Source organism: Balaenoptera musculus, chromosome X, assembly GCF_009873245.2.
Source record: "Balaenoptera musculus isolate JJ_BM4_2016_0621 chromosome X, mBalMus1.pri.v3, whole genome shotgun sequence".
Lineage (NCBI taxonomy): Eukaryota > Metazoa > Chordata > Mammalia > Artiodactyla > Balaenopteridae > Balaenoptera > Balaenoptera musculus.
This window is the reverse complement of record NC_045806.1, coordinates 127,326,531-127,352,782: the sequence shown is the minus strand read 5'-3', so window position 1 is coordinate 127,352,782 and position 26,252 is coordinate 127,326,531. Positions and strand designations below refer to the sequence as shown.

The 26,252-nt window shown below is 62.6% G+C and overlaps 1 protein-coding gene across 13 annotated transcripts; it reads left to right on the top strand.

The window, feature by feature from the left end:
* Nucleotides 1-251: 251 nt before the first annotated feature.
* On the top strand, nucleotides 252-24,401 carry HCFC1 (host cell factor C1). Of its 13 annotated transcripts, XM_036839474.1 has the most exons (27): nucleotides 254-1,738; nucleotides 7,173-7,321; nucleotides 7,481-7,641; nucleotides 8,217-8,425; nucleotides 9,340-9,424; nucleotides 10,136-10,242; nucleotides 11,308-11,487; nucleotides 11,570-11,628; nucleotides 11,875-11,932; nucleotides 12,172-12,332; nucleotides 12,841-13,038; nucleotides 13,417-13,641; nucleotides 13,732-13,836; nucleotides 14,234-14,477; nucleotides 14,772-14,914; nucleotides 15,063-15,201; nucleotides 15,342-15,562; nucleotides 16,200-17,607; nucleotides 17,806-17,969; nucleotides 18,496-19,072; nucleotides 19,478-19,798; nucleotides 19,987-20,105; nucleotides 20,200-20,337; nucleotides 20,666-20,851; nucleotides 21,460-21,760; nucleotides 22,187-22,250; nucleotides 23,066-24,401. In XM_036839474.1, exons 1-27 carry the CDS (start codon nucleotides 1,546-1,548, stop codon nucleotides 23,115-23,117), a joined length of 5,967 nt encoding a protein of 1,988 aa, XP_036695369.1. In that variant the 5' UTR covers nucleotides 254-1,545; the 3' UTR covers nucleotides 23,118-24,401. The 13 variants fall into 13 exon arrangements, 12 of the variants coding, with proteins under 12 accessions (XP_036695361.1, XP_036695369.1, XP_036695365.1 ...); XM_036839466.1 differs by having other exon boundaries at nucleotides 253-1,738; nucleotides 11,570-11,932; nucleotides 18,499-19,072; XM_036839470.1 differs by having other exon boundaries at nucleotides 11,570-11,932; nucleotides 18,628-19,072.
* Nucleotides 24,402-26,252: the final 1,851 nt, after the last annotated feature.

Genomic DNA, 26,252 nt, shown 5'->3' with positions numbered 1-26,252 from the left:
AGCTGGGCGTGCGGAGCAGGAAAACGTCCGCTCCCCGGTCCGAGGCCTGACTCTAATGTCTCCGTCAGCCACCCTCAGCAACCTGTGTGCCCTGTCCCCACTGCTAGTTAAAGCGATTCCTCTGGCGTGTGTCCCTTCAGCGACCCGGGGGGCAGTTCCCAAGGGGGCGGGGCCAACGGCTTCTGAGGCATTCTCATCCGGGCATTCCCCAGATGCCGCAGCCGCCATCTTTGTTTTGTGCTGAAAGTCGCTAGTGACGCCCGCGGACGGCCGGGCGAGGGGAAGTGGCAAGATGGCGGCTCCCAGGGCGGAGGCGTGGAGGCGCGCTTCGGCGGCCACAAGGCTGGGGACGCCTGTGCTTGACCCGAGCGCGGCCTGACCCCAAGCCAAGCGCGCAGCGGCACCAGTCCCTCGCCGCGAGGCAGCGCGAGGTTCTTTTAAGAGGCCTCGGCCAGGAGGAGAAGCCTGCGAGGGCGGGGTATGGGGGGGGAAACAGTGACGTCGCCCAACTCCGCCCCCTCGCCCGACCGCCGCCGCCGCCATGTTTAGTTGTTACTTCTTCACACAAGATGGCGGCTCCCAGGGAGGAGGCATGAGCGCCCTGCCGTTACCGCTCCTCCTGCCGTACAGTTGCCACTTCGGGGCCTAACTCTGCCTCTTTGAAGCGGCTCCTGTGGGAAGGAGTCATAAGGAGGGAAGCGAGGATCGGACGCTGCCTTGCGTTTGGTTTGCAGTGGAAGAACTGACCCAAGAGGAAGAGAATAGGGGGGAAGGGGGAGCTAGTCTCAAGATGGCGGCTCCCAGGGCGGCAGGCGCAGCCTGAGCAGCAGAGGCGGACTAAGGGGAGACGCTCGAGACTTCACGAGCCGTACGGCGCGAGCCTCCGAGCAGCCCTCGAGAACTCAAGCTCGTTTCACTGGCCTCCGGCGCGCCTCTATTCTTCACAAGTGTCGAGGCTGTTTAGGGAGCGGCCTCTGCACTAAGCGCTGGGCGGGGAAGCGGGACGGTCTCAAGATGGCGGCTCCCACAATTGTGGTCTGAGCTCCGGCGGGGCTGGGACAACCGCGGCGCTTGTGGCTCATTTCCACCCGCCCCGGAAGCCGGCCAGTGCAGGAGACTTGGGGGGTGTGGGAACCGGGCCGGGGCTCCGCCATTTCCGGCGGGGGAGGGCTACGATTGAGGAAGGGAGGAGAGAGAGGCGGCTCAAGATGGCGGCTCCCACGGCCTCCCGCTCGAGCTTGTAAGTGGGAGCTCCCAGGCAAGTAGTCAGGGCGGCGGGACTCGGCGGCCTCCAGCTTCTCGGGTCTAGGCGCTCGACAGCTTCAGGAGGCTCTTAAGGAGACGTGGTGAGCGAGAAGAAGGGGAAGAGTAGAAGAGAAGGAGAATAGTTAAGATGGCGGCCTCCATGGAGCTGTTCACCGCTGTGTGAGGAACCGCTTCTCTGTGAGAGACGCCTTAGACGAAAGGGGGGGGTGTGTGTGAGTGGAATTGGGGGCCTCCCTTCTCGCTTGGTGACTTTTTTCCACCGCGCCCTTTCCCGGAACTATGGCTTCGGCCGTGTCACCCGCCAACTCGCCAGCAGTGCTCCTGCAGCCCCGCTGGAAGCGAGTGGTGGGCTGGTCGGGTCCAGTGCCCCGGCCCCGCCACGGCCACCGCGCCGTGGCCATCAAGGAGCTCATCGTGGTGTTTGGCGGCGGCAACGAGGGGATAGTGGACGAACTGCACGTGTACAACACGGGTGAGTGCAAAGCCCGCTGGGTTCTCGGATCTTTCCCTCCTCCCTCCATCTCCTCCCTCTCCCTCCTTTTCCCTCCCTCTCTGTCCCCTTCCTTCCCTCGTTCCCTCCTCCCTCTCTCTCCTTCCTCCCTCTCCCGCCTTCTCCTCCCCTCGCCTGCAGCCCTCTCCCCCGCCTCCTATTCCCCCTCTCCGTCCGCACCGGTCTGCTACTTCTCCCCTCCGAGAGCGTTTGCTCTGCCCGGCATCTCTGCTTTTCCCTGCTCCTTTTCCCGTTCTTACACCCCTGATTCCCATGTGTTTGAGAGGCGCTTTTCTTTATTGGAGAGGAACCCTGTATCCCGGCTGGTGAGGGAGCGGGGGCGGCGCCCGCGGTGGTGACTTCAGACAGACACCGTTACCCCCGCCAGGCGGGCGGATGCGTCCCTTTGGCGCAGAGTCCCACCCCCTCCCTCCCTCCTCCTGCGCCTGGTCCGCTCTTCCTCATCTCTGGTGCTCTTTCGGGAGAAATGACAACTTGTAGATTACAGATTAGGTCGCCGTCTCGGGAAAAGGGGCCGAGTTGAGCAGCCTAATCCCGGCCTGGGGGAGGGGGGCGGGTTGTGTGCTGCGCTGAGTAACCGTCTCCTGGGGACCCACAGGTCAGACGACATTGCTGCTTCCCTCTTGCAGCGTTGACTTCTCCAGTGTTTCTCTACAGATTTCCTGTTGTCTCGATCTGGGATCCTTTGATGTAAGAGGTGAATTAATTCCAGTGGCCCTGCAGCAGGCTGAGGAGGTGCCCCTGCCCATTCTCACGCCTCCGCCAGACCCCGGGCCTGGGTGGTTGGGAGGAGCAAGGTTTGGTCATAGCTGAAGACTGCCGTACGCCTCTGTCTCCGGTGTTGCTGCCGTGCTGGCTCGCCTTCGGCGTGTTGCCTGGTGTCCCCGCTAGGTCTCTAGGGCTTAGCCGCATCCTCCTGCGGCCCCCTCCCCGTGGTGGCCACTTGGCCCGCTTGGCACACCTGGCGCCTCCTTGGGCCCGAGCTGCCTGTTGAATGGCCGCTGGCCCGCAGGCCTGCCTGGCCCGGAGGGAGGGGCTCGGCGGGCGTTCTCGCCGGGAGCGGTGGGCCTGCGTGCCTTCCGGTCCGGTCCACAGCCTGAGAGATGAGGCGGGCCTGCGGAAAACCCCCTCCCGGCTCAGACGGCGTGCTGTCAGGAAGCTGCCCTGCGCGGCTCGGGCTCGCGTTCGGGCCAGCCGCGGCCGGGGGCCGCCTTCCAGCTCTCTCCCCCTCGCCATCTCATCTGGCGAGCTCCTTTGGCCCCAGAGCCATCCTGCCCCAGGGTTCTGGCGGTACGGTGTCCTCGGGTCTGGGCACCTCCTTCCAGCTTTAAGGTTGCTCTGGGATAAGGTGTTGGTTGGAGTGCCGAGGGTTGGAGCTGGGCTCTCTGTTGGGTGCTCCCCACCCCCGCCTCCCCCGAGGCACAGAGTTTAGTTTTCTCTGCATCTTGTAGGTTGTTGACGCTACAAAGTTGATTCTCAGAGGCTGGTGGGTTGCCGGTGACCCTTCACATTCTGGGTCTGAGCACCTGTTGCCTCCAGTGAGGCTGGGCTGGCTGGTGGTGCTCTGTGCCAGATCAGACAGCTGCAGCGGCAGCGATTAGCCCAGTAAGGTAAGGTTGAGGGGCAGGGCTGTTTTTAGAGAGGCCGTTGGCCTGAGCAGAACCTCCTAAACTCCTTGGACCAACTTCATTCTCGTAAGGCCTGGAGCAGGCTCCTTGGCAAGGAAAGACAATTTTAGAAAGTAGGGCAGGGGCCTAATTACCATCAGCTCCAAAGTCCACTGCTTCCTGGGGCCTCTGCGTATTCATTAGTTTATTAAAATGAATTGAGCCGTTTGGCGTTAATTCATTCCCCGTCTGCAAGGGCGTGTTGTATGGTAGAGGATAGCCAGCCTACCGAAGGGCTGCAGCCCTGGATTCCTCCAGGGTAGCAGTTTGGAAAGTGCCCGATGAACTCCCTCGGTGACTTGTCAGGAGAGCTGCTAGCTGACCCAGCTCCCTGGTCCTCACCGAGTGTTTGCTATTTGACAGAGCCTCGAGCTCCTGCTGTTCTCAGAGAGACAGGCTTGGTGTTGCCTCTCTCCCACCAGCCGTGGCGCAGTTGCGCAGCATCCTTAGCTGCTGTCTTGACAGCCAGCCTCCCGCTTACCTTGGTTTTGGTTTGTTTATAAATTTATTTATTTATTTTATTTTTGGCTGCGTTGGGTCTTCGTTGCTGCGCGCGGGCTTTCTCTAGTTGCGGTGAGCGGGGGCTACCCTTCGCTGTGGTGCGTGGGCTTCTCATTGCGGTGGCTTCTCGTTGTGGAGCACGGGCTCTAGGCGCGCGGGCTTCAGTAGTTGTGGCACTCGGGCTCAGTAGTTGTGGCTTGTGGGCTCTAGAGCGCAGGCACAGTAGTTGTGGCACACGGGCTTAGTTGCTCCGTGGCATGTGGGATCTTCCCGGACCACGTCTCGAACCCGTGTCCCCTGCATTGGTAGGCGGATTCTTAACCACTGTGCCACCAGGTAAGTCCCTTGGTTTTGTTTTAAATGAGGTCAGAGCATACTCTCTAGTGCTTTTCCTTTTGCAAGATGAGTGCTCAGAGTGACTCGCCCTTCGGAGAGAGTTCCCCGTTGCTAAGACAAAGGGCTCCAGGGGGCATGTGCTTGCCACGCTGTCTTGGTCAGCTCAGAGATCGGGGTGGGGGGGGGTGACGGGGCTGGGGGTGGCAGGTGTGCACTTGAAGGGTGTGTGTGAGAAAGTGTGTGTCCTTCCTCTTTGGTGGCTGTGGAACACTTCACAGGCCTTTGGGAGATCTTAGGGTAACAACTGTCCTTGACCTCGGGGAATTTTATTTCAACAGCAAAGCGGATTACCCAGAGGACCCGGCCCTGACACAGTGGGGTGCGCCCTGGTGAGGGGAGGGTGTGGCTGGTTGCCAAACCAGTGGCCCAAGGCTTGTCTGCCTCAGTGGTTCTCGAATGTCTGCAACTGATACCGGCGGAAGGAGCCTTGGAAAACATCTAGTGGAACTTCCTTGTTTTTGCACATGAGGAAATTGGGGTCTGAGAGGGGAAGTGACAGGTCCAGGGTCACCCTGCCGGCTGGCAGTGGAGTCAGGCAGAGTACAGGCCGTCACCGAGACTGTCGGGCTGTCTCGCCCTTCAATTAAGGGGTGCGGGCCACCACCTTGGAGACACCTCCCTGTTCCTCTGTCCCTGGAGCTAATTGGTCGCTAAATTGAGCTTATCTCAAACCCATTTCCCCTCCGTTCCGGGTCCTTCTTGCTCTCACAGTCACTTCCTGCTCGGCCCGGCTGGTTTCACTTGTCGGGAAGTCCTGTTCAACCTTCAAGGCCCCACTCCCATGTCACCTCTTCTGAGAAACCCCCCCCCACCCCCCCGCTTCGAGCCTCAGCCAAGCAGGAAGGCAGCTGGGGGGGGGGGGGGCTCGGCCACCTCCCGCCTCCTGGGTACAGGCCTCCCTTCCTCGGCCCCCGTCCCAGCCGAGAGTGGCGACAAGCCCAAGCCTAGGGAGAAGGAGGGACCCGGAGGTCGGGTCATGCACCGCCCGCCCCGCTAGATGAGCGAGAGATGATAAGATTGGGGGCAGCTGCCATCTCAGGGTAGAACTGGGACTGTAGGTGACATGAAGAGCGGCAGGTTCTGGCTTCAGACCAGAAACTGCGCCGCCTGACAGACTGCTCCTGATGGCGGTGCAGAGGGCCCCTGCCCAGCCTGGAGTGTTCTAGAATGAGATCAGCCCCTCTTGGGTGCTGTAGAGTGAGCTGTCAGGACGTCACAGGTCTCTCTAGCCCGGCCCGCTGAGTCAGTGGTGGCAAGTGACGAGAGAGCTGCCGTTACCCGTGTAGCCTCCTCCCGGCCCTCAGGTGGGCACCTAGCAGTCACTTTAAGTTGGTGACAAGGTTCTCATCTCTGTGTGTGTGCTTGGCTCTGTGACCTCGGGTAAGTTACTTCCTCTCCTGGTCTCTGTTCCTTTGTCCACGGAGGGAGGCTCAGAGGTCTGTGTCGGCTTCTATCCGGGGAACTTGGATGAAGCTCCTTCTGGGCACCGCGGGAGGCCATCTCCCCCAGTTCGGGCAGGGCTGATGGCTCCAGCCTGGAAACCTGCTGCTCTTCTCGGTTTGTCTTTGCGCTGCGTGGGAGGACGAGGCGGAGCGCAGGGGTCTGGGTCCTGGGCGTGCGGAGCAGGCAGGGGACCTGGAGAGGGGCGCTGGGCGTCCCGGAGGCCCGCTGACTGCTGAACTGAGGACAAGACCCACGGCCCACCGCAAACTGACGTGTACACTTGGGAAGCGCGAGCCGGGCACCTTTACCTCGGGAGGTGTGGTGTGTTTTGGGCGGCGGCAAGGCCTCTCTGCCCAGCTGCAGGTGGAGTCGGGTTACCCAGCCCGGACTGGGTCAGGGTCAGGGACCGGGTGTGCAGTGCTGTCACGCCCCGGCAGGGGCTCTGTTCGCTCCCAGATCCTTGCCCTGCCCACCGGCCCCTCAGTCCCAATTCGCTTGCCTACATTTGACCAAAAGTGATCGAGGGGCGTGGAATCAGATTTGCAGTTGGCTGCCGGTTTGGGGTTTTCGGAGAGAGTGTGGTGTATGTTTTAGGGGATGGCCCTTCAAATAACATAGGACAGAAAGCATCCCTCACAAGAGGGCAGCGTTTGCCCCCGGACTTTTCCGGGAAGACCTGGCATGGCAGGCGTGGGGGCGGTGGCCCAGGAGGGGCAAGGATACCAGGCAGAGCAGGGGGCAGGTTGGGAGCCCCAGCCCGGCTAGAGGCGATGGGCTTTGGGCAGCTTAGCTTGCACTGACTGCTGCCACCTCTGCCCGTGTTCTGGAGCGGGGAGCGGGGAGCGGGGTGGGCCCGGGGGAGGGCTGCTCCGGACCGTCACCCGGGAAACAGCAGTAGAGATTGATTCGTACCCCCATGGCTCTCCCCAGCCTGTACCGCGGGCTGCTCCTCCCGGCCTGCACCGCTAGCTCTTTTGGCCACTTAGAGGTGCAGCCATGGGCCCCTGGACGGTATTTTGGGTGTTAGACGTTTTTTCCGCTGACCTGTAGAGTGGCGGGAGGTGGCCACATTGCCAGAAGCTGATGAATTTTCTCGGTCAGTGACTTCCTGCTAATTAAGACGACTGTGATGAGAAGCAGGGTGACCACAGGCTGTTTTGAGGTGGCCTCTGAGGCCAGGGGGTTTGGAAGATGGCTTGGATAGAGGGCTAGCCCTTGGATGGTAAAAGGAGAAAGTCCCCCATCCTTGGGAAGAGAGGCACTGCCTCAGCTCCTCCTTTCTTGGACCGTATTTTGAAGGCTGGTGGATATGGGGAGGAAGAGGGGTGGAGGTCCTGGTTCTAGGGGCTCCCGAGACGTTCTGACTTCTGCTAACTTTCGTTCTCCAGCGACCAACCAGTGGTTCATCCCGGCCGTGAGAGGGGACATCCCTCCTGGATGTGCAGCCTATGGCTTCGTGTGCGATGGGACTCGCCTGCTGGTATTTGGCGGGATGGTGGAGTACGGCAAATATAGCAACGACCTCTATGAGCTCCAGGTAAGGCCCTGGTTGTTGGGGCGGGGGCGGGGGCAGGCCCCATGCCACCCAGTACCTTCTCACTCCCTTCAGGTCCCTCCCTCATCACCACCGGCCCTTCCCTGTGCGGCCAATGGCCCGGCTCATCTCCGATTTAATCACTGAGTCTTGATTTTGCAGGCAAGCCGGTGGGAGTGGAAGAGACTCAAAGCAAAGACGCCCAAAAACGGGCCCCCTCCGTGTCCTCGGCTCGGGCACAGCTTCTCCCTTGTGGGCAACAAATGTTACCTGTTTGGGGGTCTGGCCAATGATAGCGAGGACCCCAAGAACAACATTCCGAGGTGAGGCTTTGTCCTGTTCACGTGGAGTCCCATGAAGGCGGGTGCTTGCCCGCACACCAGACAAGCCTGCCGTACCAAGTCCCTTTCCTTTGTGAAACAAGAGGGTGGCACTGGATGCCCTGTAAGGAGCTTTCCAGCACTGAGGTTTCTAACCCCGAGGAGGCCTCGTGGAGGAGGGCTAGGCCAGGAGGTAGAAACCCACCTTGCCTTGGGCTGGTTCCTGCTCCTCAGACCCAGTTTAGAGCTGGCGCTTTGCTTCTCAGCATCTGCTGCCTGCAGCCTTCGTGATGGGTGTTGTCCTTTCTAAAGTTTGGAGATAGTTCTGAGATGGTGCCCCCTTTTCACCCGGGAGGCCCTCATATCACGCCCAGCTTCGTGTGCAGGGCAGACTGGCACACCCCATCCGGCTCTTCCTCTTCTCGCTCTCCTCCTCTGGAGCTTCTGGTAGCCCTTCCTTCGGGGCGAAGGTAGAAGATCTTGGCGTTCGTGCAGCCTCAGCCCCCTTTGTCTCCCCAGGAGTCCACTGTTCACCCACCGAAGCCGGTGGCCTGCCGTAACTGACTGTACTTCTCCAGGTACCTGAATGACTTATACATCCTGGAACTGCGGCCAGGCTCCGGAGTGGTAGCCTGGGACATTCCCATCACTTACGGCGTCCTTCCCCCACCCCGGGAGTCTCACACTGCAGTGGTCTACACCGAGAAAGACAACAAGAAGTCCAAGCTGGTGATCTATGGAGGGATGAGTGGCTGCAGGCTGGGGGACCTCTGGACCCTGGATATTGGTAAGATGTGGGTGCGGCGGCTCCGGTAGTGTCGGAGCGAAGCTGGTCTGCTGGGCGGCTGGCGTGGGGTGTTGAGTTGGGGCTCACGGGGAGGGGAGTGTCCCGCCTTAGCCCCATACTTGCTGCAGGGTCAGGATAAGACCCATTTGGGGCTGTCATCTTTGCCCCGAGCTTGTGGCGTTGCTTGAAGAAAGAGCAAGGCTCGGTTGGCTGAGTTGGTCTGCTGTCTTCCAGGAGAGTGAGGGGAGAGGGAAAGGCCTTTCTAGAATGGAACTGTGTAGATGAGGTAGCCCCCGTCCCTGTCGACTTGTCAGTGGTCAGGCTGTGCCAGGAGCGGAGCCCCCTGGTCTGTCACAGTCAGAGGGGATGTGCAGATGCCCTTAGAGCCGTGGGGACTCCTCGGGCTGGTCGGCAGGTGGGGAAGCGGGAGCGGTTGAGAGGAGTTCAGGCTTTCGACCTGAAGAAGGCTGAGGGGAGAAGGTGGCCGACCACACATCTCTGGAGGGTTGGGTGGTCCCGTGGGGCGGCATCGGCGCTCGAAAGAAACAGTGTATCGGGAGCAGCACCCCCAGCAGCAGCGGCTCTGGAGGTGGCGGAGGTGGCGTGGGGGAGAGAGCGTCTCACGGGGAGTCGGAAGGTGCGCCCCCCGCTCCTACCCCAGCCCCAGGCGCAGTGCTGGCTCGTAGAGGGTGCTCAGTGAACGCTCCGAGGACGGTAGACACAGCTTGGGAAACGCCAGAGCCTGGTGATCGGAGGGCCTCCCATGGGCTGTGGGGAGGCCAGGTGTGGAATTCTTGCGCTGGGTCAGCACCTGCCTCCCTGCGCCTTCCCCGTGTCCGGGGCACATCCTGTGGGTCAGAGGGCCCGTGTCCGACCTGGTGTGGGTAACCTTCCCTTCCCATTGCTCTGCACAGAGACGCTGACGTGGAATAAGCCCAGCCTCAGCGGGGTGGCACCTCTTCCTCGAAGTCTCCACTCGGCTACGACCATAGGAAACAAGTGAGCAGCCAGCCACGGCTTTTCCCTTCCTCGCCCGCCCCACCCCCACCCCCACCCCACCCCACCCCCACCCACCCCACCCCCACCCCACCCCCACCCCACCCCCACCCCCCACCCCACCCCCACCCCCACCCCCCACCCCACCCCCACCCCCACCCCCACCCCACCCCCACCCCCACCCCCACCCCACCCCCACCCCACCCCCACCCCCACCCCCCACCCCCACCCCACCCCCACCCCCACCCCCACCCCACCCCCACCCCCACCCCCACCCCCGTGGGCTCGCAGTTTCCTTCCAGCAACCCTTAAGGCCTGAGGAGACCTCTTTCTGGCTGGGCTGGCGTTTGGCAGCCCCGTCTTTCCATTATGACCCTGGGGGACTGAGAAAAGACAGAGGGTAGAGGGGCACAGACCGTCCTCTCCGCCAGCAGCTGAGTGTTTTTGTCAATGCCAAGGTCCCAAAGTGAATATAAGAACGATGGGGACTGAGGTGAGCTTTAGGTGAGCTAAACCGAGGCTCTGCATTCTGGAGGTGACACGGTTCTTGTGAGGGCTGAGCCACCAAGTAGGAGAGGGCCACGTCCAGAGCTGCGTGCGTCTTGGGGAGAGCTAGAGGACCAAGCGTGTTCAGAACTTTCTGGATGGAAGAGGTGGCCTCTAGCTTGACACCTCCTCTACAATCCTCTCCTACTCTTCCCTCCCTCGTCCCAGAATGTACGTGTTTGGTGGCTGGGTGCCTCTCGTCATGGATGACGTCAAAGTGGCCACACACGAGAAGGAGTGGAAGTGTACCAACACACTGGCTTGTCTCAACCTGGGTATGGCCTCCTTGGGCTTGGGCTCAGAGCGGCCTCCTCGGCCTGAAAGCTGTGTGGGGAGCACAGGGAGCCGAGCTGCTTCTAGGCCATGCCTCTAGAATCCGCAAGGAGTAGCCACTGGTCCAAGCGCTCTGAGGGACGCTCCTCCTTTGCGTCTTTTGAATAGGCTCTTCGTACCTGGCGTAACCACGCAGAGCACCCCTCCTGTCTCCTGTTGGTGGTTTCTCACCCACCCTGCAGGGACTTTGCTATATACACGAGCGTTGCCTATAGGTTTCTTTAAAACCGAGGAAACAGGACAGCGGCCTGCTCTACGCAGCGCAGCGCCTGACCCTTGCGTTTACTCTGTCCTGGAGACCATCCCATCCCTGCAGGGCGAGTGGCCTCATTCTTTTGAATTGCTCTCGTGGTGTCAAAACTTGCACCGACGCTGCTCCGTGAGTATCCTTGCACCATTCTCGCCAAGTGCAATTGTATTCAAAGAGGAAGACCTAGAGGTAGACTTGCTTTCAGAGGGATGTTGCCGTACACACAGATGCCCCTGGCAGTGTTCGCCAGGCCGGCAAACAGTTCGCTCTTCGCGGAGCCCAGTAGGCACTTGACTCTCCCCATGGGCAGCCCCCATTCCCTCCCCTGGCTCACCCTGAGCCCTGGCTGCACCAGCACGAACATCAAACTGCCAGGCACCTTCTGGGTTAAGTTTGCCTTAATCAGGAGTGAGGGTATGTATTTTTCCTCGGATCCTCTTGTCACCTTTTCTGTAACTTGCGTTCCTCTTCGCCCATCTCTTTCTAGAGGCTCTTGTGTTGCTTGATGTGTGAGAAGGGAAACCTTTGGCTGTGTGTTTCACATAGTTTTCCCAGTTTGTAGTTCGTGGTTTATCATTTTTTACGGTCTTTTTGCTATATGGAGTTGTGGTTTTTGTTTTTGTTTTTGTCTTAATTCAGTAATCTTTGATGACTTCCTGGTTTTAATTCCCCATCCCTGACAGCAAAAGGCCAAAGAGCCCTTGGGGGTTGTCTGTTCCTCTGCCCCCTGCTGACCTCCACGTCCTGCCCTCCCCAGATACCATGGCCTGGGAGACGATCCTGATGGATACGCTGGAGGACAATATTCCCCGGGCCCGCGCCGGCCACTGTGCTGTAGCCATCAACACCCGCCTGTACATTTGGAGTGGGCGTGACGGCTACCGAAAGGCCTGGAACAACCAGGTCTGCTGCAAGGACCTCTGGTACCTGGAAACGGGTAAGGCCAACTGGAGGAGAGCTGCCATGCCCGCCCTTGAAGTCTCTCCCGCCGCCTTCTCACCAGCGGTGCTCTCTTACAGAAAAGCCACCGCCCCCGGCCCGGGTACAGCTGGTACGAGCCAACACCAACTCCCTGGAGGTGAGCTGGGGGGCTGTGGCAACAGCCGACAGTTATCTTCTGCAGCTCCAGAAATATGACATTCCTGCCACGGCTGCTACTGCCACCTCCCCTACACCCAATCCAGTCCCATCTGTACCTGCCAACCCTCCCAAGAGCCCTGCCCCGGCAGCAGCCGCGCCTGCTGTGCAGCCACTGACCCAAGTAGGCATCACACTCCTGCCCCAAGCCGCCGCCGCACCCCCGACCACCACCACCACCATCCAGGTTTTGCCGACGGTGCCTGGTAGCTCGGTCTCCGTGCCTGCCGCAACCAGGACTCCAGGTGAGCCAGGGGCCGGGCTCTCAAGGGCAGGATCCAGCCCACCAGGGGGTCACGTGCCTGAGTGAGGACCGCTAGACAGACGGCACACCTGGTGGCCATTAGTGCAGGCTTGTGGCCAAGTGGTGGCGGGGGACCCCGGTCCCGACCTTGGAGGCTGTCCCTGAGGGTGTGTGGAAGGGCCAGATGTGAAGTACAAGCAGGTCACGGAAGCTGTTCACCTCTGCGCCTTCTCTTGCCAGGTGTCCCCGCTGTTCTCAAAGTGACCGGTCCTCAGGCTACAACAGGAACCCCGTTAGTCACCATGCGACCTGCCAGCCAGGCTGGGAAAGCCCCCGTCACCGTGACCTCTCTTCCTGCAGGCGTGCGAATGGTCGTGCCTACGCAGAGCGCCCAGGGGACGGTGAGGAGCCGGGGCGGGGTGGGACTTTCCTGGTGGTCGGTGGCGCGCTGACGGGGTTCGAGCCCCGTTCATCCTGGACCCGTAAAGCGCTGATGGGGCGACCGCTCGTCACTAACTTAAGGATTAATAAGTTCACGCCTCACGACGACCTCCCTGCCATCTGATCTCAAGGGCCTTTTAAATGTGTGTTTTCTTGTCCTGGAGCCTGAGGGGAGAATCTAGCCAGCTGGGGCTTGACTCAGCCCCACGAGGAGAGAGCTGTATTTGTCTCCGAGGTCTTTAGGAAAGATCCAGAACTACTGGCAGCTCTTGCCGGCGGGTTGCTGTGCCTCGTCGGTGGTAGGCGTCCACGTCTGGGGTCAGTAGAGCAGGGTCCGGCAGTCCTGACGCTGAGAGGTGCCGCTTCAGGGCGAGCCGGCCGGGTGCTGCTGAAGGCCATGGAGCATGGAGTGCGGTGGCCTCGGGCCTGGCACCCCCTGCGGGCTCACGCTCCCTGCGCCCGCTGCAGGTCATCGGCAGTAGCCCGCAGATGAGTGGCATGGCGGCATTGGCAGCCGCGGCTGCCGCCACCCAGAAGATCCCTCCTTCCTCGGCACCCACGGTGCTGAGCGTCCCGGCCGGCACCACTATCGTCAAAACTGTGGCCGTGACGCCTGGCACCACCACCCTCCCAGCCACTGTGAAGGTGGCCTCCTCGCCAGTCATGGTGAGCACCCCTTGGGCCTGGTTCTCAGCCTTGGGGCCGGGGGCTTCTGGGCACGGTGATCAGACAGCGGTCACTCCTTCCGGGCTTTGGACCAACCCACAGAGGCTGTAGGTCCGTAACTTGCGTTTGCTGTGGGCTGTGGAATAAGCTGGCAGCCATAGGGGTGTGGCAGCCTTAGGCTAGACTTGCCGGCCCAGCGTCCCTTGCTTTGCTAGAAGGAAGGTAAACCAAACTGAGCTGGGGACGCGCTCACGCACGCACGCACGCACGCATGGGGCAGGGCAGGCTAGAGTTTTGCTGTGCACCTCCGCCCCGCCATTCCAGGCAGAGGCTGGTGCACTCTCTGCCCCCCCCACCACTCTTCTCTGCTCCCTCCAGGTGAGCAACCCAGCCACTCGAATGCTGAAGACTGCAGCCGCCCAGGTGGGGACGTCTGTCTCCTCTGCCGCCAACACGTCCACCCGCCCCATCATCACAGTACACAAGTCGGGGACTGTGACAGTGGCCCAGCAAGCACAGGTGGTGACCACAGTGGTGGGTGGGGTCACCAAGACCATCACCCTTGTGAAGAGCCCCATCTCTGTCCCAGGAGGCAGTGCTCTGGTGAGTGATGGGTGCCAGGAGAGCCCAGCCCAGGCCGTGCCCTTGACTGGTCTCTGGATCACTCTTTATGCTCTCTCTCTTCCTTTTCAGATTTCCAATTTAGGCAAAGTGATGTCAGTGGTCCAGACCAAACCAGTTCAGACTTCTGCAGTCACAGGCCAGGCGTCTACAGGCCCGGTGACTCAGATCATCCAGGTGAGCTCGTGGGCCCCAGACTGTGACACAAGCAAGAGTGGGCGCTGGCCTGGGGTTAGAACTTGGCGTCCCTGCCTAGACATGATCCCATGAGCACAGATGGCACAGAAGGTCCTGCTGCTTGGTCCTGTCACCCTGGGTCTTCAGAATGTTCTGAGCTGCTTGGGCTGCCAGGGGAGACCGGCCAGACCAGAGTCACCGTTAAACTTGCCATCCTTCTAAAAAGGGTGGATAGATAAAAAGGGGGCAACTGAATCACGTAGCTGTACACCTGAAACCAACACAACGTTGTGGGTCAGCTGTGTTTCAATTAAAATTTTTTAAAAAAAACATTTCCCATCTTGACAATGATGCCGGTTCACCTAACCCCCCCGCTTTGCGTGTTTTCCCCTTACAGACCAAAGGGCCCCTGCCAGCCGGGACTATCCTGAAGCTGGTGACATCAGCAGATGGGAAGCCCACCACCATCATCACTACCACGCAGGCCAGCGGGGCAGGGACTAAGCCCACCATCCTGGGCATCAGCAGCGTGTCCCCCAGCACCACCAAGCCCGGCACGACCACTATCATCAAGACCATCCCCATGTCGGCCATCATCACGCAGGCGGGCGCCACGGGTAGGGGCCTCCTCCAGCGTGCTGGTGAGGGGCCATGTCAGGAGGGAAAAGGCAGGCAGATGGAGGGCGGGCTGCGACGTGTTTCCATTCTGGTTTTCCCCTCTTTTTCACCCTCTCCCTGCCTTTTCCTTAAGATATGTCGGGAGGTAGCAGGGGTACGGCTACAGTTGGTACTTCTTTGTTTTAATCAAGGGGCAGCAGGAGTAACTGCTTGAAAGGGGGCCCAAGAGAAACGGGACCCGGCAGCAGGCCCAGGTGGGAGGCCGGCGCTGTCCCTTGTGGCCCGGCCTGAAGGCAGGCTGCCTCCCTCTCCTCCAGGTGTAACCAGCAGTCCCGGCATCAAGTCCCCCATCACCATTATCACCACCAAGGTTATGACTTCCGGAACTGGAGCCCCCGCCAAAATCATCACTGCTGTTCCCAAAATCGCCACTGGCCACGGGCAGCAAGGAGTGACCCAGGTATGGTGTGCCTGGCTGTCTCCTCACCCCAGGGTCCAGTCCGGGAGCCCAGCAGGCCACATGGGTCTTCCCGTGGGGCCTGGGAGGGCCAGCGCAGGGTCTGGCCAGCCCGCATGTGACGTGGGGCTGCTTTCCTCTGGCATCCCAGGTGGTGCTGAAGGGCGCCCCCGGCCAGCCGGGCACCATCCTCCGCACCGTGCCCATGGGCGGCGTCCGCCTGGTCACCCCCGTTACCGTCTCCGCTGTCAAGCCGGCTGTCACCACGTTGGTCGTGAAGGGCACAACAGGTGTGTAGGCCGCCGGGGGAGTGGGGCAGAGTCGGGCTGCGCCCCGGCCCCACGTGCCCAGGGAGAAAAGCTGCCGGGAAGGCGGCACCAACAGCAGGCTTCCTCCCACATCCCACCCCCGCCTCCCTCCCTGCCTTCAGGCGTCACGACCCTAGGCACCGTGACAGGCACCGTGTCCACCAGCCTCGCCGGGGCCGGGGGCCACAGCACCAGCGCCTCCCTGGCCACACCCATCACCACCTTGGGCACCATCGCCACCCTCTCGAGCCAGGTGATCAACCCCACTGCCATCACCGTGTCGGCGGCGCAGACCACGCTGACGGCGGCTGGCGGGCTCACCACCCCCACCATCACCATGCAGGTAGAGCGGCCGGGAGAGCACGTGAAAGCGCGGGCCCAGCCTGAGGGTTCCGGTCTCCACGTTGGGGGCCATCCTCTCCAGGCTTCCTTCTGCTGCCATGTGCAGCTGGGTCCTTTTTTTCCCTCCCGTGTGTGGCACCCGTAGGACAGTTTCCCTGTAGCCACGTAATCGCGATTCTTCAGTCACCGTCTGATAGCGTGTTGTGCTGAGAAAATATATTTCAGCCGTTTTTAGTTTTTGAGCGCTAGGCTTTTTCTTTCGTGATACTGTAGAGGGTATGACAGTTCATTTTGGGGTGCATATAGCATCTTTCTCTTCGTACGTTGTAAGCTGAATTCCTGGTGAAGTGGTGAAGCGTCTGTGGCTGGCCTTGGTACAGCCTGGGGTCAGCAGGGTTCCCAGCCCGGGCCTTGCCCCCGCCCAGCCCCTTCCCAGTCCCTTCCCAGTCCCTTCCCAGTCCCTGTGGCCCTTGAGGTGACGCAGTACCTCCTCCTTGGTCCCTGAGAGAGTCAGTGTCTTGGGGTCAGAGGGTAAGCAGGTCCCAGATTTGCCAGCTTTGTTGCTTCAGGAGCCAAGTTCGTGGTCCCGGCCAGCATAGGGGATGCTGCACTAATTCCCCATCTGGCCTGTCGCCCAGCCTGTCTCCCAGCCTACCCAGGTGACTCTGATCACAGCGCCCAGCGGGGTCGAGGCCCAGCCTGTGCACGACCTCCCCGTGTCCATTCTGGCCTCGCCTACTACAGAACAGCCCACGGCCACGGTCACCATCGCTGACTCAGGCCAGGGTGACGTGCAGCCCGGCACTGTGACACTGGTGTGCTCCAACCCGCCCTGCGAGACCCACGAGACGGGCACCACCAACACGGCCACCACCACCGTCGTGGCTAATCTCGGGGGGCACCCGCAGCCCACCCAAGTGCAGTTTGTCTGCGACAGACAAGAGGCAGCTGCTTCTCTCGTGAGCTCCACAGTGGGCCAGCAGAACGGCAGCGTGGTTCGCGTCTGTTCCAACCCGCCGTGCGAGACCCACGACACGGGCACCACCAACACGGCCACCACCGCCACCTCCAACCCGCTGTGCGAGACCCACGAGACGGGCACCACCAGCACAGCCACCACTGCCATGTCGGGCATCGGAGCCGGGCAGCGGCGAGACGTCCGGTACACCTGTGTGGCAAGCGCCGTGCCCGCCGTGGTCCGGGTCAGCATGGCTGCCGGGGCGTCAGAGGGAGCCCAGGGCTCTGTCAAGCCCTCGTGCCAAACCCGCCAGACCAACGCGACCAGCACGACCATGACTGTGATGGCCACCGGGGCCCCGTGCTCAGCTGGCCCGCTCTTCAGACCAAGCCTGGCCCTGGAGGCTGGCGGCCGTGGCGCCACGCTCGTGCAGTTGGGCCCTGTGAGCACCCAGGTCAGGCCTGGCGGTGAGGGTGGCCCCCTAGCTGGCCTGGGCCCGTTGGTGTCCGTGGGGCGCCAGCCGGAGGTGCATCACGCCCACACGACGTACACCGCCACCACAGCCCGCTCTACCGTGGGTGCCGGGGAACCCAGTGAGGTGCAGGGGATGCCCACGCTTGGGTACGAGAGCTCGCCTGGCGCCGCTGTGACTGCGAAGGCCCTGGAGGCGCTGCTGTGCTCCTCGGCCACCGTGACGCAGGTCTGCTCCAACCCCCCGTGCGAGACCCACGAGACGGGCACCACCCCTACGCCCACCACCGCCACGTCCACCGGGGGTGCGGGCCAGCCAGAGGGTGGGCAGCAGCCCCCCGCCGGGCGCCCCTGTGAAACGCACCAGACGGCTTCCACCGGTACCACCATGTCAGTCAGCATGGGCGCCCTGCTCCCCGACGCCGCGCCCTCCCACAGAACCCTGGAGTCCGCCTTGGAGGGGGCGGCACCGCCCACAGTTACCCCCCAGGCTGGAGCTTCGTTGCTGGCTCCTTTCCCGACGCAGAGGGTGTGCTCCAACCCCCCCTGTGAGACCCACGAGACAGGCACCACGCACACGGCCACCACTGTCACCTCCAACATGAGTTCCAACCAAGGTAGGTGGACACAGCCAGCCTGGCACCCGTGCCCCCCCGGGGCCCAGGCCCCAGCGAGAGGCCCTCGGTTTGATTCCGCGGAGCTCGGTTTACTAGCCTGGGCGGGTCCTCTGGGCGATGGTGTCACCTGCTGGCAGAGCTGGGTGGAAACCCTGCTGGAGAGGGGCCTGTCACCCGCTTTCTGCTTGCCCCCTGCAGACCCCCCGCCGCCTGCCAGCGACCAGGGAGAGGTGGAGAACACCCAGGGTGACGGCGTGAACATCCCCAGTTCCAGTCCCATCACGACAACGGTGTCCTCCACGCTGACACGGGCCGTGACCACTGTGACACAGTCCACACCGGTCCCTGGCCCTTCGGTGCCGGTAAGAGCCCCCGGAGGGCCCCCTTCTGCCTGCCTCCCTGCCGCCCGCCGCACTTCGGGCCCGCGCTGTTCCAGGATTGGACACCAGGTGTCGCTCTCGCTCCAGGCACACGCCACTCCTGGTTCCTTTTCCAGACCATAGAAGGGCAGCCTCGTGCCTGACAAGGCAGGGCGCAGGAGGCCCCCAGGCTTGGTGGGTGTCTTGTGGGCGCTTTTCTTTCTGTAGCTGTTTCCTATGGCTTGTTACTTGGCTGTCGCCTGTAAGAGTGGCACAGCGGGAGTCTGGGGGCCCCTTTGGCGAGGCCGGGAGACCTCTGTGAGGACAGCGTAAAATTGGCCGGCAGGTCGAGGGTCTCTACTCCTTGCCACGCTCCCCGCTGCTCAGTGACCTACCGCCCCTGCTCATCAGATGGGGTCGTGGCGGCCCCTGGGGAATGCAGATCCTGGCCCACAGGGAAAAGAGGAAGGTCTGCCTGGTTCTGGCCTCCCGCTCCTCCCCTCTGACAGGGGCTTCTCTCCCTTTCTAGAAGATCTCATCAGTGACCGAGACTACCCCAGGGGCTCTGACCACCGAAGTCCCCATCCCGGCCACGATAACAGTGACCATAGCCAACACAGAAACTTCTGACATGCCCTTCTCTGCTGTTGACATCCTGCAGCCCCCAGAGGAGCTCCAGGCCTCACCAGGGCCTCGCCAGCAGCTTCCGCCACGGCAACTCCTGCAGCCTGCCTCCGCGCCCCTGATGGGGGAGTCCGCCGAGGTCCTGTCAGCCTCCCAGGCCCCCGAGCTCCAGGCCGCCGTGGATCTGAGCAGTACAGGGGACCCGTCTTCAGGCCAGGAGCCTGCCAGCTCAGCCATGGTAGCCACTGTGGTGGTCCAGCCGCCCCCGCCCACGCAGTCCGAAGTAGACCAGTTGTCACTTCCCCAAGAGCTGATGGCCGAGGCCCAGGCGGGCACCACCACCCTCATGGTAACGGGGCTCACACCCGAGGAGCTGGCGGTGACTGCCGCCGCTGAAGCGGCCGCCCAGGCCGCGGCCACAGAGGAAGCCCAGGCCCTGGCCATCCAGGCCGTGCTCCAGGCTGCGCAGCAGGCCGTCATGGGTAGGTGCTGGGGGCACGGTAGGTGGGTCACCCCACTGTCTTTGGTTAAGTGTAGGTGGGAGCCCCGAGGGGAAGACGGACTCCTCGGGAGGAGTGAGGACCGGGGTTCTGGAGCCTCCCTGCTGGCAGCCCTGGCTGGCGGGCCCCGGTGACAGGCAGCCTGGGAAGAGGAGGCTTGTCTCCCGCCAGGGCAACGGGGCGGGCAGGCTGACTTGGGCGCCCAGGAAGGAAGCGGGGCTTCTCGGGTGGGGGAGGGCAGGGGAGACGAGGGCTGAGAGACAGGCTCTGAGGTCCGGCGCCCACCGGGGGCTGCCCCTAGCTCCGGGAGGGCGGTGACCGTGGGCAGCCGGGGCTGGGCTCTCCCGCCTGCCGCTCCTCCTAAGTAGAAGTTGTCTCCACCTGGAGCAGGCACCGGGGAGCCCATGGACACGTCGGAGGCGGCGGCCGCTGTGACGCAGGCGGAACTGAGCCACCTGTCGGCCGAGGGCCAGGAGGGCCAGGCTACCACCATCCCCATCGTGCTGACACAGCAGGAGCTGGCCGCCCTGGTGCAGCAGCAGCAGCTGCAGGAGGCGCAGGCCCAGCAGCAGCAGCACCACCTCCCCACGGAGGCGCTGGCCCCTGCCGACAGCCTCAACGACCCGGCCATCGAGAGCAACTGCCTGAACGAGCTGGCCGGGGCTGCGCCCAGCACCGTGGCCCTGCTGCCCTCCACGGCCACTGAGAGTGAGTGGGGCCCTGCTCCCCCGGGGAACTCGGTTGGTTGCGGAAGAAAGTCTCGGGGCGGTGGGGGGGGGGGCTGGTCCCGGGCCCCTCCATGCAGAGGCGGGCGTGTTCTCTAGCCTGAGGGAAGGGCTCCCACGCAAAAGCCAGGTCTCCGGGGCCTTTCCTGTTGATGCCGTCTTTACTCCCAGGCCTGGCTCCGTCCAACACGTTTGTGGCCCCCCAGCCAGTCGTGGTCGCCAGTCCCGCGAAGCTGCAGGCCGCGGCTACCCTGACGGAAGTGGCCAATGGCATCGAGTCCCTGGGCGTAGTGAGTCTGGAGTGACGGGGACTCGGGGGTGGGGTGCAGCATCTGGGCCCCGAGGGTGGAGGGCCTGATCTCTTCTCCCCTCTCTGACTTCCAGAAGCCAGACCTACCACCCCCGCCCAGCAAAGCCCCCGTGAAGAAAGAGAACCAGTGGTTTGATGTGGGGGTCATTAAAGGCACCAACGTGATGGTAACACACTATTTCCTGCCACCCGATGACGCTGCCCCGTCGGATGTAAGTGTCCCCGCGAGCTGAGACCCCCGGGTGGGTAGGAATTTATGAAGTTCCCCGGGGGCATGCCTGTCTTAGGGCTGCCCCCTCTCTCTCCCTGCGACCCTTGAAGCGGCAGTGAAGCCCAGCCCCGGCCCACCTTACCCTGTCCCCCGCCTTGTCGTGAAGGGGCTGCCGTGGCTGCCCTTTCCCCGGCCCACCCACCCCACCGTGTGGACCTGCATCGTCCCCAGGGTAGAAAACTCCTCTGCTGGCCCCAGAGCCACGCTCCAGCAGCCCTCTCATGTCACTACCGTCTCTCCCTTCCCGTTCGCCTGGCCTCTTCCCGCAGGACGACTCGGGCACGGTGCCCGACTACAACCAGCTGAAGAAGCAGGAGCTGCAGCCTGGCACTGCCTACAAGTTCCGCGTCGCTGGGATCAACGCCTGCGGCCGGGGGCCCTTCAGCGAGATCTCAGCCTTTAAGACGTGTCTGCCTGGCTTCCCAGGGGCCCCCTGTGCCATTAAAATCAGCAAAGTGAGTCTCGCCGTTGGATCAGCCTCTGTCCTCGGCTAAGTCCGTGCACTCGGCGCCCTCTTCTGTGCTGGCCCGGGCGGGGGTGACTCGGGAGGGGGCCCCAAGGTGTGGGCAGAGCCAGCTGGCTCTGGGGTGAGGCTTCTGGTCCTGGCTCTGTCAGCGACTGCCAGGGAGACAAGGGCAAGTCCCTCCCCGGGCCCCAGCCGCCACCTCCCCCTTTTGACACACTGTGTGCCGTGCCCCACGTGCTCTTTCATCTAATCCTTAAGCCCCCAGTGAGGAGACTGAGGCACCAAGATGCTGAACGACGAGCCATACGTTAGGTGGCAGAGCAGGGCTAGGACGGCTGTTCGGAGTCCCGTTCGTTTTATTGTGCCGTTGCGTCTGGCTGCCTTCCAGGTGGGGGCAGAAGAAGCCATCTCTTTGGAGCTCCTCGAACTCTGCTCTGAAGTAGCTTTGTTGTGTTAGGAGGAGGGGTGAAGTATGAGCGCTCAGTTCCGGAGGAGGCTTCCAAGCATTCTAGGCCCTCTGTACCCGGGCGGGTGGGGTGGGAGTGAGTCACGAAGGCCGAAGATGGCCCAGCTTGGTCTCTGCCCCCTCGGTTCCAGAGTCCAGACGGTGCTCACCTCACCTGGGAGCCGCCCTCTGTGACCTCCGGCAAGATCATCGAGTACTCGGTGTACCTGGCCATCCAGAGCTCGCAGGCTGGGGGCGAGCCCAAGAGCTCCACCCCGGCGCAGCTGGCCTTCATGCGGGTGTACTGTGGGCCCAGCCCCTCCTGCCTCGTGCAGTCCTCCAGCCTCTCCAACGCCCACATCGACTACACCACCAAGCCCGCCATCATCTTCCGCATCGCTGCCCGCAATGAGAAGGGCTACGGCCCAGCCACCCAAGTCAGGTGGTTGCAAGGTGGGTGTTGTTCACTGGGCTCCTTTGGGCAGCTCCAGGGAGAGGTTGCGGGGAGGCGGGGGAAAGCCCCACGAGCGTCGCCGGGACCACCCGGCTCCAAGCTGGACTTGGGGGCTTTATGTTCTGGGGCGGGTGATGGCCTAGGGCCCTGGGGCGGTGTCTCGGAGTGGAGGGCTACTCGCCGCCTCTGCGGGTGCAGAGAAAGCTGCTCGAGGCGGGAAGGGCTGCCGGGGCCTGCAGCAGGAGGGGGCCTGCAGCAGGAGGCACGGGCTGGGGAGCCGAGGCCTCGGGCTGCTCCGTCAGAGTTTGCGCGGGGTTGGGGGGGCCACGGGCGTCGTCCCCGCTCTCGTCCCCTCAGCTTCGCCACTGGAGCCGTCTCACCTCCCTTGCTGAGCTGCTCGCTCACTGTTGCCTCTTTCCTTTAAGAAACCAGTAAAGACAGCTCTGGCGCCAAGCCGGCCAGCAAGCGGCCCATGTCCTCTCCAGAAATGTAAGCGGGGAGTGCCTTTCAGGAGCCTTCTGAGGCCAGGGGTAGGCGGATCCCGGGAGGAAGGAGCGGTGGGGACGGTAGGGCCCGGCTTCTCCTTAAGCGAGGGCGGCTGCTTTACCGGGCACGACGCCCCGCTAGGGCCCAGCCGGAGCCCCCATGAGTCCCACTCGCTTCGCCGTCGGGACCCACGCTGACGCTTTTGCTTTGCCTTTGCCTCCCGTCTCCCAAGGAAATCTGCTCCAAAGAAATCGAAGGCAGACGGTCAGTGAGAGGCAGCTGCCCTGCGCCTGGCTGCTTCTCCAGACCCCCCTCTGCTTCAGGACCGCCACCCGCCCGGGCCTGCCCGCCCCACCCACCCGGCGCTCACTTCGCCCTCACGAGCCGCCAGCGGCTGCCGTTCTCTCTCCCTCTCTCTCTCTCTCTCTCTCTCTCTGTTTTAACAATAATCTTGAGAAAGCACATTTTACCATTGCTGTGGGGAGGAAGCAGAAGGCAGATGTGGAAGAGCCCCCCTTCCTCTCCCCGCCCAGCGCCTGCCAGGGGACCAAGGCCCCAGGAGTGGGGGGTGGGCGTGGAAGCCGAGGAGAGGTGCCCCCCGGGCCCCTTCCCCCGCCTCCGCACCCTGAATTGGGTGTGTGTCTGGTTCTGTTGCATCTTCTTCCGTTAGTGTTGCCCGCCACCTAACGCGCGCCTGCCCCTCCGCTTCCCCCACCCCGCCCTGCCTGGCACTCCCGTGGGAAGCTGACACGTTTTCTCAGAGGCCTTCGTACACCCACCTCTTTCTCCCTTCCCTTTTCTTTCCCATTTGAAAACAGAGAAGAAAGAAAGAAAAAGAAAGAGGTGGAGAAGGAACCCGTGGTGGCCTGAGCAGTGCTCTCTGAAAACCTCCCGACTCCCAGTTGGGGCGTAGAGCAGCCGCCCACGGACCTGGCTTCGGCCTCTCTGGGGTTGGAGCTAGGGGCCACATCACCGACTGCTGCATTTGTTGTATTTTTTTTAAGTTGAAATTGACGGAGTTAACATTTTTATTGTAATTTTAGCCTTAGCGTGTGGGGTTTTGTCCCTTTTTTTTGTTGTTGTTGTTAGATGTGTACAGAATGTGTATCTTTTTTTTTTTCCCCTTTTTTTAAAACTCTTTTTCTCCTTGGCTAAGCCTTGGCAGGGATCTTTCTGGAGGAGAAGCTGGGGCAGCCAGGGTAGGAGAGGCATGGAATCTCCCCTGTGGGCCTGGTGTTTGCTGCCCAGCCGGGTTTCCTCTTTCTGGCCCCTGCCCTCTGCCCCTCTGCCTGTCCCCAGGCCTCTGGGACAAAGGAGGGTGAGCTGTCAAACCTCCCTCCCCACGGGCAGTTGCTCCACACCTAGAGGCTTGAGCTTGAGAGTCCGCTAGAGCCCGAGGTCAGTCAGGTTGCTGAGGAGGATGGTGTGGGGGTGGGGGCCGCGGCCTGACACCCAGCCCTGGGTTCACAGCACTCTCTACGACCCCCAGGCTCGCTCCCTGGCATGACCGCTTAGAGCATCCAACACCCACAACTGCCACTTCCTGCAGCCGCCCTCTCTCGGCAAAGCTGGTGCATGATGGAGGGGAACTTGGCCTCAGAGGCAGCCTGGGAGGGCAAGTTGTGTGGTGCCACCGATTCTGTGAATTTGGGGACAGTGCAGTCCCCAAGCTGGGCCCATCCTCCTAGGGCCAGGCTTGGTGGGCTTGGGGCTCTGCTTGGAATGGCTAGTGACAGCTTGCTGCCCCATGCCCAAGCTTTAGGCAATGAGTGAGACTTGCAGGCGGGTCGCACAGAAGGATTTGAAATGACCAGCCGGTCTCTTCAAAACCCCTTTGCCCTGGAGACGCAGCTGTGGCCGGGGGGACCCCAGCCTCTGCAAACCCCCGCCCCTGGCCCACGCCCTCTGGGGCCTGTGATTTTTTTTGTTGTATTATAGTATATTTCGCTGTGGAAAACGTCATGTTTAGTCACCTTGGAGCCCACCGCCTGGTCCCATTGTTTCCCCCATCCCTATTCCCGAGCACCCGTTGATCTCTCGTTTCTGGAAACAGTAAGCTCGTTCACCTATTGTAGAGTAACCCCCGTGACTCAATATTACCATAGTGCGATGTCGTTTTGTGCTATTTTGAACAATTAAAAGACCTTTTTTGAAGTAACCACCTGCCGTCTTGCTGTGTCTGGGGCTCACGCAGGAGGATGCCTGAGGTGGGAAGTTGGGCCCCACAGGGCTCACCAAAACCCTCAGGGAGCCTCTTATTCGCAGGGCCTGCCGCGAGCGGGATTCTGCTTCCCCGTTGGCTCCCGTGTCTCAGAGTTCCGTGGGCTGTGGCCTTGGCACTGAGCTGGACTAGGGCCAGGTTGCCCACAGAAGACCCCATGATGGCCAGAGCGCAGGCCACAGGCCAAGGGGCTCCCTGGGCACCTGTTGCCGACTCCCTGTGTGGAGACCAGGTCACCTTCCTTCTCCCCAACCAGCGGACAGGGGACCGGGTCAAAGGCCTGGCAGGTCGCCAGCCGCTACCCTCCTTGGACGGTTGGCCAGGGCTGAGCACCTACCCCTGAGCGCTCGCAGAGCCCGGAGAGCCCCCGGGATGTCAACCCCGCAGGAGAGCCCGGCGTCACCCGAGGGGCGGCTCCTCCGTCTGGTGCTCAGCGGGCGCTGCCCGAGTGACTCCTTGTCTGCCCTTCCTGCACACGGGCCGGGGCCCCCGAGGGGGAGCAGCAGAGCTTCCGCTGACCAACTGTGACGGCTGCACTGTTGGGGTGGGCTGCTGTCGCTAGGGTGGCGCTGCACCCAGGGCTAGACGGGCAGAGTTCGTCCTCAGCGCCGACCGGACGGGAGCTCCACAGAGCGCGGGGTGAGGCGGCCGAGGCTCAGCGCGGCCTCGGTGCCACGCGGGGCAGAGGGGGGCCCCTCGCTGCAGGCCCCGTACTCCGACAGGGATCGGGCGCCCCGCCTCACTCCCCGCTCTTGGCAAGTCGCTCTGGTACCAAAAGCCACCTCCCCTGTCTCTACCCCGCGGACGCGCCAGGGCACCTCACCCAAGAGGCCTCCCAGGGCGCGCTCCTGCCCCTGGTACTCCCTCCGCTGGAAGCGCGGGGTCTCATGAGTGTGGTGGGGTCCCGTCGGGCCTCCACCACACCGACTCTGACCTGACTCAGAGCCCAGGCGCCTCACACCTCATGGGGGTAGGTGGGGACAGAGGCCCCGGGAGAACGGCGGGCACGTGTCCTTCAGGCTAGAGCAGGAGAAGCAACGTCCAGGGGTGGGAGGATGCGGGCAAGCCGGGGTGGGGGGTGTCCACCTGGAGGACTCCGGAAAGAAGGGGCCTGTGCAGATCTGCCGGACACGTGGTACGTGGCTCTGTGGATGCTCACAGCGTGGGGGGGAGGGGCGCCCACCCGCCATCCCTCTGCTCACTTGCACGGCTCTCCAGATGGCCAGGGCCACGCTGCTGGTGTCTTCAGCACCGGTCTCAAAATACCGGGCTGCAGCCCCGCACAGGGATGGGAACGCCGCCGGCTCTCACCTTGGGATTGGGATCCAGGGCCAGGGGCCACCCGTAAGAACCTCAGAACCCTCCCCATAGCAGGGCTCCTCCTTGCCTAGGCGTGAGGGAGACAGAGTGCCTGGAAGGCAGGGGATCCGCAGGCAGGCGGCTGACACCAGCCCAGCTGGGCCCACGGCTGGGACCCCCCTACGCAGGCACAAGGGAAGGCGGACGGTGGAGGGGCACAGCAGCTGCCGGCCCCCCGTGCTGTCGGGACCAGCGCACAGCTGCGGGAGCCGCAGGGGCGCCAGGCCCCTGTCCCAGGGCTGTAGGACACTCCTGGGCTGCTGTCCCTCCTTCGGGAAGACGGGGTGACGCGCCCTGAAGGCCAAGCTTCCCTGAGCCCCACTGGGAGCCCAGGGTCCCTGGAATGCCCCCTCCACATAATTCTTCCGCTGGCTGGGCAAGTAGGCGACAGTTTGGCCAGCCTTCCTCAGAGCACCTGACCTAAT